This window comes from Malus sylvestris, mitochondrion (genome assembly GCF_916048215.2).
Source record: "Malus sylvestris mitochondrion, complete genome".
In the NCBI taxonomy this organism is placed as follows: domain Eukaryota; kingdom Viridiplantae; phylum Streptophyta; class Magnoliopsida; order Rosales; family Rosaceae; genus Malus; species Malus sylvestris.
Window position 1 is genome coordinate 302,742 of NC_065226.1, and position 11,829 is coordinate 314,570.

At 46.5% G+C, this 11,829-nt stretch overlaps 1 protein-coding gene and 2 non-coding genes across 3 annotated transcripts.

Moving 5' to 3' along the window:
- Positions 1-778: 778 nt before the first annotated feature.
- Positions 779-850, reverse strand: trnE-UUC. Its single transcript has one exon. It is a non-coding gene; the product is annotated as a tRNA-Glu (tRNA).
- Positions 851-3,281: 2,431 nt separating this feature from the next.
- Positions 3,282-3,355, forward strand: trnH-GUG. Its single transcript has one exon. It is a non-coding gene; the product is annotated as a tRNA-His (tRNA).
- Positions 3,356-11,231: 7,876 nt separating this feature from the next.
- Positions 11,232-11,526, forward strand: nad1 (NADH dehydrogenase subunit 1; one part of a trans-spliced gene, as the record gives it). Coding sequence (YP_010438122.1) covers positions 11,232-11,526 — 295 coding nt within the window.
- Positions 11,527-11,829: the final 303 nt, after the last annotated feature.

Genomic DNA, 11,829 nt, shown 5'->3' on the forward strand with positions numbered 1-11,829 from the left:
GTCTTTATCGCCTTCCACTCTTTTTGTGAAGTACTTGGCTGAAAGACCTCGCTCTTTGCTGGATGGGTGGTCCTTTTCTTTGACGTCAATCGTTTGGCTTACTTGAGAGGCGATATTTTTCTTTTGAGGTGAATGGGTCGCCCTCTTACTTGACCATGGCATCGCCAACATGAGTCTGTGTTCTTCGGTGGTTGATAAGCTGCTAGTTGGTATTTAGTTTAGGGCTTGTTATTTCCTTTCACTTTTCCCAACGGGGTGGAGGGCCATCGCAGAAAGTCACCTATCTTCGTAGTTCCGAAGACAGGAATTGGGTAGTAGGGGGCGGCACCCTTGGACTCCCAAAAAAGGCTTTGCCCTGCTGGCTATTGGAAAGTCTCTGTTTACCGCGAAGTGAATATAGTTGGGGGAGAAGAAAGGGATGGGAGGGAGCCTATCACCGCTTATGGCCCGCTTCCTATTTTTGAATCAATTCCTGGTTCACAGGCGAATAAAGCAGCTATCAAAGCTATGCTTGTCAATCGAGTAGGCTCCTTAGTGCTTGCGCTCAGGAACAAACTCTTCTTTATGATCCAACTCCCCCTTTCACTTAAAAGTCAAGAATAAATAAAAACTTTGGAATCAGGATAAGGAAGAATTCAAGGAAGTTCATTACTGAGAGAAGTGGTGATCTCGTCTTGCTTGCTGGGAGAGAGGAAGCTTCCAGACCGCCTTTTCCAGCCAAATAGCGAGCGATCACTCAGCAATGAACACTAACTGAAAGCGGCCGGGAATGAGTACCTATCCCTTACGGGAATCGAACCCGTGTCTTCGACATGAAAAGACGATGTCCTGACCACTGGACGAAAGGGACCAAAAAGCCATTCTTCATATACCTCAGCTCCGAGAATAGAAGTGGTTCGTTTTGTTTCTATACGCAATTCAAGATTTCGTTTGTGTTGATGTTGTCGATTTCTGATGTGAATTCGGCGGGTCGTCCCCCTCCCCTTTCTACGATCATAAAGCCCCCGGATCCCTTTCTTTGTCTTTTATCCCCCCTGAACAGAATAAGTAAGGCCCCGTCCTTTCTAAAAAAAAAAGGGGGGGGGCGAAGCGCCTGTTTGAAGTGGCGAAGGCCTATGCTAAAGTAAGAAAGAAAGTACGTTAAGGTTACGAAGTCACTTAGTCGAACTATAAAGAAAGGGAGGCTAAGGTTACGAAGTAAGGTCGGCTGGTTAAGGAAAGCTCAGGTTATGAAATCGCTTAGCCGTTAATTAATTAAGTAGTAGTGAGGCGTCGGTACGGAGTTGCGTCAGCTGTAGATATAGACTAGGCTAAGGGACGGACTTCATCTCTTCTATTCTCTTCACTTACACCTTACACTTCCGCTGAGTCTAACGAGGCTCAGGTGCGGAGCCTTCCACTGTGGACCGAGACTACACAAAGGTAGAACACCATAGAAACTTCGCTGACTTTATCATAAACCTCGATTTCGCTACGCTCAATAAGAACCCGGAATAGCGGAAATCGGTTCGTGTTCCGCTTCAAAAGTAAGTCGTCTTTGCCCAAGTGTGAACCGCAGACGACTCTCCAGCGGTTCCGTTCCTTCTTACTTTACTTCTGGATCAACCCAACCCGAATGGGAAGAAGAGGATCAGCCAAACAGCAGGCAGCTCCACTTTGTACATTTGCTGAGGCAGACCAATCCGGCATTTTTAAAAAGGGAAGGGAACTTCTCACCGAAGGAGGCGGTAGGAATGAAGGAGGCGGGAAGCTACCGCTTCTGGAATGCAAGCTTATCCTTGACTTTTTTTTAGAGCGTACCGCTATAATAAATAAAGCTTTATGGATGAAGTAATCGGAGTGACAAATGGTTACGGTTGCGGAAACCGGAGAAAAAGTCGGTTACCTTTTGAATCAAAATAGCGACGAGCCGAGTACTACGACTACAGGGGAGGGGGGGAAGCAAAGCTTCGTAGACAGCTTCGCTTCCTCGTCGCTTCTTTCTGGCGACTAGCTTCTCAAGTGGGTGGCTTGGTAAGCAAGCTACCTTCAGCATCGGTAAAATCCCTATCAATAATAGGCCGGAATGGTGGGGAAGGAGGCCCCCCCTACTTCAATGGAAAGGGGGGAATCACCGTTTCACAGCCGCTCCTCTACAACTACCTTTCGCCCAACATGATCACGAACGAAGACAGAGAATTGCGTAGATAGAAGGACGAAACGAACCAACCCACTTGTCCTGATCGGAACGATTGAAGAAAGAAAGATAATGGTGGCCCCTTTCGCCCAGGGGGCATCGTCGGAGAACAATGTCGGGGACAGGGTGAGAACCTTCCGTCGGTACGCCCTTTAAGTGTTGGTTCTTCCATATTTAGATATGGCCAGATAGAAGAGATCTATATCTTTCTATCGATAGATAGATATATTGAGAAATGGATATTGATCTGGTTTCAAGATCTATGAACAAGAGATCCCTAAATATCCATTTGAAAAAAGAGATGAATAGATAGGGCGGAGCCAGCTGAAGGAAGGAGCTAAGATTCACCTGCAATCTTTCTAAAGCAACAAGCGAGAAACTTGACTTTGAGAAAGAAGCGCCTTCTATTATAATGTAAAGGCGCCTTAGCCTATCTATAGTAAGGGGCCTTTTCTTGCTCGTTAGCGCCCCCGCAATAATCAAATTAAAGTTTCTCCTTACTCTTTAAAGTAAGCAAGTAAACTTTAATTTGAAAACCTTACTAATAGAAAGGGGAAAGATGCGCTCAAGCATGCGAAGAAAGCTCGAAGAGCTTCCCTTATATTATAGAAAGGTTTGTTTTGTAGAAAGGGACTTCTAAAAATATCGCATAAAATAAATAAAATAAGTAGGGGCTTCAAAGCTTGTTGTAGTTTAGGGGTGCGCAGGTTTGGAACCCTATACAGGGGGCTAGCGCGCAATGGCTTTCTCTGAAAGGGGCTCGCTTCTTCAAGCTACGCTTGCTGCTTTTCATTTTGTTAGGAGTAGGTGCTTGCTGCTCGTCAAAGCCGTAGCTTGCTGTCTACTAAACGAGCCTTCACTGCCCGCCCGGCCCCTATCTTTAATCTTAAGTAAAGTTAAGTAAAATCAATGAAGTGAACAGCCCAACCTCTTTGTTTGAAGCTTTGCCAGGAAGCTTCTACTTGTTGAAGCTTTGCTTCCCCTAATTCCAAAACACAACAATAGACTTGCAACTATAGTATAGGAAAAGCTTATATTTGATAGCGGTCATATGGGGGAAAGGATCCGATCGTAGATAGAGACTTAAACCTGTGTGGGGGTAGGGGCGGATGTAGCCAAGTGGATCAAGGCAGTGGATTGTGAATCCACCACGCGCGGGTTCAATCCCCGTCGTTCGCCCATCAATAAATGGACCATTTGTTACGGAAAAACCTAAAAATAATTTTTTCTGCAAGTCATCTCGAGGCTTTCAAACGCATCCAAGCAATTGGTATGGTATCCGATTGATAAAAACCATAGATTCGCGTCGCCTACTTGCTGAAAGCACAAATAGAATTGCCGATCATTCATTGTATGAAGTTTTTAAGACCTCACTAATCGGCCTTACACTTTTAAGTTCATAATGAATGAAATGACCCAGATAAAATCTCCCCTCCTTTTTACTAAACCACGGGGAGCCCCGGAGTAGTTTACCGGGCAAATTTAGTTGTCGTGACGATACCTTTCTTATTTCTTAGTGGAAGATCGGAAAAGATTTCTCTTCATCACGAGACCGATCGGATCCGCCGTAGACACCCGGGGGACCCCCACAAGGCAGGCTAAAAGAGTAAGAGGACAACAAGCAAAGAGTTATGCTTTCGTTTCTTTGCTTTGTTGAAATTGAAATAAAGTTCTTTTAAAAGGGTGTAGGTATAATGCACGCAGGCCAAGTCAAGAAAGGGACTTCCTTGCTTTTCTTTCATAGTAGTCTTAATGACTAGTAGTTTGAAGCCTTAAGAAACCGGTTTTTTTTGGCACTCGGTTCCTTCGTCTTAAGTCAAGTTCAGTTTACTTTTTAGATTCGGAACTCTTAGTCGAGCTGATGGCGAGATCTTTTTTTTGTTCGGGGTTCAAGAGAAAAGAGAGGAACCACCACCCAATGGTGCTTTTACGAAAGCACGGTCACCGGTGGCCCTCCACCTTCTCGACACTATCGAACCAGAAATCCACTCTCAATCGTTCTGGAGGAATTTTTTGCGTATCCTGGACTTAAGGGCAAAAAGTGCCCTATCCGCGGGGGGCAGCGCCAGTTGTTTGTTTTCAAGTCAAGCCCCGTATCCCTATCTCTTTTTAGGTTGGCATAACAAAGAAAGAGAGTGCCAAGAAACAACACATACCCCTCACTTTTTGAAGGTTCGGGATCGTCGGGGAGCCCCTATAGACGTAAAGACTTGACTTCACTGAACCGGCACTACTATTTGTCGGCTCCTACCACTCGTCCCTCGTCTGCTCGTCGAGTGCGTCCCTGGCCCTTGCTCGTCTCTAGTAACCGATCGAGTTTCTTCGCCCCTCTCCCGCTTTTTGATTAGGGCGAGTCACTCAAGTCCCTCTTTTACGAAAATCCCGGGGTTTATGCGTTTTTCGGAAACTAAAGTAAGTCGCTCGTCAAGCTAAAAACAGAGGAGTTCCCTCACTACGAAAGGTGCCCCGTGGATGGACGAGTTCCTAAACTAAGTCAAGTTTCTCGCTTGTTGGGTTCCAAACCTCGCACGTATATGGGTCAGTCTCCTATCCTTGCCGCTGTTGACCTCTCTCCTGTCCAGCCACAGAGCAGTTCGCAGAAGGATCTTTCTCAGGACTACCGTCCTGCCTCAGTCTCCTCTCGTCTCCTTTCTTTCATTCAGCGACTGGGTGCGCGCTTCGCCATGAAAGATCTTGGTGATCTTCATTTCTTCTTGGGAATCGAAGCCAAACGTACATCGACTGTTCTAGTCTTGACTCAGACTAAATACACCTTGGATCCGCTTACTCGCACTGCAAGACTCCAAGCCGTGTCCCACACCCCTTGCGTCTGGCTCAAAGCTCTCTGCATACGACGGTGCTCCTCTCTCTGATGCAACAGAATATCGTATGTTGCCGCCCTTCAGTACCTCACTCTCACCAGACCTGACATTTGCTATGCCGTCAATCAAGTTTGTCAGTTCATGCACGCTCTCACCACCGTTCATCCCCGGGCTGTAAAACGCATCTTACGGTATCAGAAGGGTTCTCTTGGCCTTGGCCTAACCATCACTCCGGGACCGTTAACCACCTTCTTTGCATTCTCCGATGCCGACTGGGCTGGCTGCCCCGATAGCAGACGGTCCACTACGGGCTTCTGCGTATTTCTCGGAAAAACCTACTGACTTGGGTTTCCAAAAAGCAACCGACTCTTTCCAGGTCCAGTGCCGAAGCAGAGTACAAGGCACTCGCCCTTACTACCTCTGAACTGTTATGGCTTTCTTACTTGCTACGCGATCTAGCGGTGCCATTTCGCTATAAATTTCTCCTGCACTGTGATAAAGCTAGCGCTACACACTCGGCGGCCAATCCTGTGTTCCATGCCCGCTCTAAGCACATAGAAGTTGACTACCACTTCGTTCGCCCTTCCCTGTCTCACTGAGCCGCCTAACCCAAGTAGCCGTCGGCCGTTCTGTTCTATCATTCCATGCATGGAATGTTCCTTCCCCCCTAGTTCACCACCCCGGTGAGGAAGGAGAGTCCCACCTCTTTGAAGTGCTAATTATTCCTTAGCGTTTCACACTAAGTAAGCAAGCTCCCTCTCCCTATGGTCGAGCAAGTAAACTACCTTGCAGAATGGAAAGCCTTGGATGGTCTTGAAAAAGCCTTTGAAAGCTCAACACTCGAGTGACATCATTCAGCTCATAGAGATTTCGACAAAAAGATGAGAGTAAGGCAGCTTCTATTTCCTTTTTTTTTTAAGCGGATCCGGGGTGTGATGATGTCAGGAAAGAGCCACGTCACCTAGAAGTCTGTCTACTTGATTTGATGAGTTAGGAATAAAAACCTTAGCTATACGTAAGGGTAGTTTACTTGCTTACTTTAAAGAGTAAGGAAGCAGGGTGCTTCAAGAGGATAGGATGGAATTGACCCCAGTATGCCAATCCAAGTCAGAAGACTTAGTCTCAGAGTCAGTCAAGAGTCCTTTCCATACCGAGTAGGAAGGTCAGATCGATGAGATCGCTCAGTCGCAGTAGAATTGTTTGGAGTTTCCTTGGTGGACAATAGAGAGCCAAATCAGACTCGTGAGGTCGGTGAACTAGGTGGGAAAGCGCAGGTCAGCGCTGTGGAGATAGAAAGGCTGATGGATGGATCCTTCCACTGTCTTTGAACCGAGACTAGGCAATTGAGAAGACCATAGCATAGAAAAGCCTCTCTCTCATCCACTTTGAGCTCAATAAACAGCAGCTGGGCTGGAAGAGCGTCAATCGGTGCGTCTTTCGCTTCCAAAGTCTTCGTCTTTGCCCATTTTGCACTTCTCTTCTGCATACGACTTTCCACTGGTTCCATTCCTGATGACTTCTCCGAATGAAGGAAGAAGTCAGTGGGAAAGGGCCTGAGTAAATCAGTCGTAGGTCAATCCATCCAGGAAGACCCCAGATTTGTATCCTGATTGGTTCTTGCACATGCTTGCTTTCCAACATGAGCTTCTTCTGAGCCCTCAACATGGCAAATGAAGCCAATCTTCTTGGTTGGTACGGACCAGCTCGGGGCTTGCTTTCGTAGGGTCCAAATGGCGTCCGTGTAGTGCATCATTTTCACTCACTCTCTTTTTCGGGCCCCTCTGTGAACATAGGAATTGGATGGATGACTCACTCTCTCTTGAATGAGATGTCAAACAGGTCCTCGGAGCTCCTCTCTTTTGGATGACTGATCAACACCTGGTACTGACGAGCTACCCTATGATGAAAGCACAGACCTATCTCCGGCTGACTCTCCCGGTCACCGAAACACGGATGAGGGCTTTCTTTCAGAACCTCATTCACCCCTTTCTGTAGGTCAGGATCAACAGGATTGGTTGGGTGGCTAGAAGCTGACTGATCAGCTCGAAAGAAGAACGCAACGAGAATGATCAGGAAGGGCTGGACCTCTCTTGGTTGACCGAAGGCCCTACTTCTCTTCCCGAGCTCATGGACTCTGTTCATGGAGGGTAATTAGCGAATCGACTACACGGAACAATCAAGCCCCAATTCCCCTGGATGGAAGGGAAGAATGTGGACAGATGGAACCAAAGAGGAGCTCTCCCTGCTTAGCGCAGGCTACATTTGACCCCTAGATCATGAATAAGGTGTCCCCTACACCGGACCAGAATCTCCATCCCGATTGGGAACCAAAAAAGTGATTATCAATGGCTGGTTGAGCTCAAGCTCCTGCTTCTTGGTCACCACAGGAGCAGAACCAAAGCGAGCAGGACCAGTACCCTTAGTTGTTCTATACCTTGCAGGAGAGGGGTTCAAGTACCCGTTCGGGGATTTAGTTTATTATTACCCCCCCACAAAAATAAAACTCTAACAGCTAGGTTTCGAGAGGGCTATATCTATCTCCGGAACAGGGGAGGAAGGAGTTTTATTCTTTACAGCCCTTTCCAGACCTTATGTAATTTCCTTCGGTTGGGTTAGCTTTTTGGTAGGAAAGGCGGTAGTAGAGTTGCTAGAGGTCCTTCGCGTCACTCTACTGTTAGTTTTCCAGGCAGGGATGCCCATTGTTCCCTGCTCTAACTCCTCTGATTTCCCTTTGCTTTCTTTATTACTTATCGCACGTGCCCAGCCTCAACGTCACTTCCCAAACCCTTTCCCAGATCTATGAAAGGTGAAACGTTGAAGGTCCACAACAGGTAACATAAATGAACAAGTTTCTTTTTTTTTTTCGAGCTGCTGAGGGCCGGAGCTCGTATGGATACATTACTTCATTGTTCTATGGGGCGTTGCACTAAGCACATACTCGGATAGGGTCGCGAAGTGCAAAGCCCCGGTCTTTGACAACCGTCGTAAGGACAACAAAACCTATACTTATGTGTGTTCGACACTATAACTATAGGCGGGACCAGTTGTAGGATGAGCGCCGAGTGGCGTTCTGCTCGATTAGGCGAATGCGAGTGAGGGATAAGCTTTCCCCGTTCGCTAGGAGGGAAACTCAGAAAGAGTTCGGGCAGAAATAGATGGTGAAAGCCCCTTTCTATTATATTAGTAAAGCGCGCTCCTTGCATGACTCCATATCATTCATTATTAAAGATTAAAGCGAAAGCGACAACGTGTCACCCTAACCTTTAAATCGATAAACGGGAATGCGTTACCTAATAATGAGCAATGCTGGTAACGGCAAATGGTTCCTAACCTCATAAAAATCAGAGTACGGCATATCCGACTATCCGGCAACACGCTTGGATAAGTAACGCGATGAACCGTACCTGTATCTCTAGGCGCTATGATGTCTTATTATGTGGATCATGTCTTGCTTGAGGGTTCCAAACCCCGCCCTTCTCTAATAGGGGAAAGTACAGACCGGATATACGAGCGCCATTCTTCAGATGGATCGCTGTTCGATAGTTATTGTAGCCGGGATAAGCAGGCGCGAACTTCCGTATAGCGCCCTAGTTTTTTAGTACAAGTAGCTAAGGAGGTACGACTTGCGCCAAACTTGTGAAAGAATACTTGCTGCGCACCTGCCGAACAAGGCTCCTTTCAAGTCAAACGGAAATTACCAGTTCCGGAGGGACCAACCATTGTACTTCTAGGGGAGGGTCTAACATAGCGGAAGGCCACGGCTTTTGTGAGTGTTCAGCACAATACGGTACGGTATGCCACCAGCATAAATGGGGCGCACAAGAGCCACTGGCACGAGAAAGATTTAATGCCAGCCTGGAAGTGATTCGCTAAGTCGGGTTTTCCAGCGGCCGCCTATTGTAGAATCCTGGCTGCCACTATCATGTGCGTAAAGACTTACTGTATAGGCATACCGGAAACCATTTGGCAAGTCAAGGGACCCTGAAATCCGCTCCTTAGCTATAACGTTCCAGAGTCATGCAGAACAGACACTAACCGTCCTCCAATTACTATTAATTAATTGGACCTTCAAGGAACGAGTAGAGTACAAAAACGAAAGATTCGAGTAACCCTCCGAGCTAGGGATATAAAAAAAGGCCGTAGCAAGGAGACTTTAACAGACCGGTTAAAGTAAAGCCTCCACTTTCATAGAAGAGCGTCAGTAGGACAAAACAGAAATCCCAAAACTTGCTTTCCCGGACAATGTATATTGTGAAATGGTGGCGCTATAACAAATCCAGAGTACCTTAACTTGCGGTTGCCGCACAAAGCTGGTCACCTTAACCAGTCATACCCATTTATGGAGATTCAGGATCTGAAGAGCTCAAATTAAAGCCATGAAACAAGTAGCTACTCCTACTGCAATTGGGAGCTTCTTTTAAGCCAGCCCACAATAGAATAATTCCACCTCCCCTCTACCAGAGAATCCATGAATTCCTGGCACCTGCAGTAGCTGCAGGGATGGGAAAGACAAATAACCGGCCAACTATATATGCCTTAAAGCCTGCCCTCCTCTCATCTTCCTTACTCTAACAAGTAAGCAAGTAAACTACCTTAGAATTAACGAGATCTAGAGTCTTGGATGAATCCTCTTGAAACGGGTCGATCAACCCTAGAAGACTCGATGGCTTAACAGCCCAGTGAATAACCTGATTCAGAGAGATAACCCGGTCTTTAGACACTCGCCCTACTTCTAAGGATAGATAGACAAGGTTGGGGAGTACCAGATGCGGAAGCAGTTCCAATCCCAGCTGCTGAGGTGGCGCGGTGACAGGTGGGAGCAATAACAACAGAAGCTGCGGAAGATCCTGCAGTAGTATATTCGGTTGTTTGCGGTGGAATAGATTCAAGCGTCCGGGCCAGTAGATCCAGAGCAAATAGGTGTTGACTTAGTTTCTTTTGCAGTTGATTCTAATCCCGATGTTGATCCGACGCAACTTACCGGTGATAGTCGCAGCACCAAGAGCTTTCAAGGGAGGCAGACATGTATAGAAGCTGATAGTGGCATACCTTCTGGATCGAGGGTCCCACCCGGTAAACACCATACAGGAAAAATACCAGCGGGGGGGAGGCCCTTCTCACTCAAGCTCAAGCATTTACTTTTCTAGTTAGAGACCAACGTCTTGGGGCTAACGTGGGATCCGCTCAAGGACCTACTTGGTTTAGTAGAATATCTCATGCGTTCCCCGACTGGAGAAGGTCATTTTTGGAGGATAAACTGTGGGTCGGAAGAACGGGTTTAAAAGAAATATATATATTAGCTTGATTTTTATGCAAAAAGGACAAAACGGAATTGGATTTCCACTCATAAGGAAGGAAGGTTAGATACCTTTGACAGGGTTGTATTTTTGGTTGAAATGGGATGGTGTTCAAACTCCCGAAATGCAGTCTAGACAGCGGGCCCTTCCCTTTCCGACTGGACTGACTCGGGGAAGGGTCAATCTCCTCCGGAGCATGCCGCACAGCCACTCATTCGTCCTGACTAAATAGTAGAATCTATCTCTCAGCGATTCTTTTCTCCGCAAATCACCCCTTCCCAACCAGCCCGCCCGATCCATTTTGTAAGATCGGCTAATTCAAAAGGGTTAATCTGGTCCGAAGTTGTCGGAACGAATCGTTTGCTTTATCGAACAAAGCTTTATTAGGGTAGGGTCTTGGTTGGCCCCCTATTTTCAACCATTACAGCTGGCGTCGACCAGCTTTGCGATACGGACGGACACGAAGAAGAACGCAGGCAGCGGAAATGCAAAAGAGAAGAGCAAAGATTCCCGACCCAGAGCATGTTATTGACTCAACCACAAATCTGTTGAATGAAGGTAGCTTGCTTACTCTCAGCCACTAGTTAGAAGGAAATCCCTTGACTTCGCTTATGCCCTTATGGCCCTTATGCAGTACAGAAAGCAAGTGAGGCGGGCTAAGATTCCATTCGAAGTAAGGTGACAGGATTCGATGTTGCACCATCTTCAACTCTTCTCTGGATCCGGAGTTTTTCGAGAAAAGGTCCCATCCTTCAATATCATGATTGGGTCGACCGGGCCAGATCATGAGTGAAATATCATGATCGGGTCGACCAGGCCAGATCATGAGTGAATAGAAAATCGAAAACGTACATAGCAGTTCCAGCCGAAATACTTGGAATAATTCTACCACTTCTACTAGGAGTAGCCTTTTTAGTGCTAGCTGAACGTAAAGTAATGGCTTTTGTGCAACGTCGAAAGGGTCCTGATGTAGTGGGATCGTTCGGATTGTTACAACCTCTAGCAGATGGTTTGAAATTGATTCTAAAAGAACCTATTTCACCAAGTAGTGCTAATTTCTCCCTTTTTAGAATGGCTCCAGTGACTACATTTATGTTAAGTCTGGTTGCTCGGGCCGTTGTACCTTTTGATTATGGTATGGTATTGTCAGATTCGAACATAGGGCTACTTTATTTGTTTGCCATATCTTCGCTAGGTGTTTATGGAATTATTATAGCAGGTTGGTCTAGTAATTAGGGGGCGGCCGTTCGGTCGCCTATGATACTAGGACCAATAGGTCAAAAATGGGTTTGTGCCGCAGGTGTTGAACGATCTACTCTACACAGGTGTGGGCTTACAGGGCTAGGGCTCATAAACCCTTTCTTTCATTCATCAATAGGGCCCCGGTCGGTCACTTTTACGGGCCGGGATCGATAAGTGGAAGTCATAAAAAAGAGATGCTTCTCTTCGCACCTCAGATCAAGAGGAAGGGTAGCTTGTCAAGCTGGCCTATATATATCTTTATATTAAATAATATAAATAATATAAAAAAAAA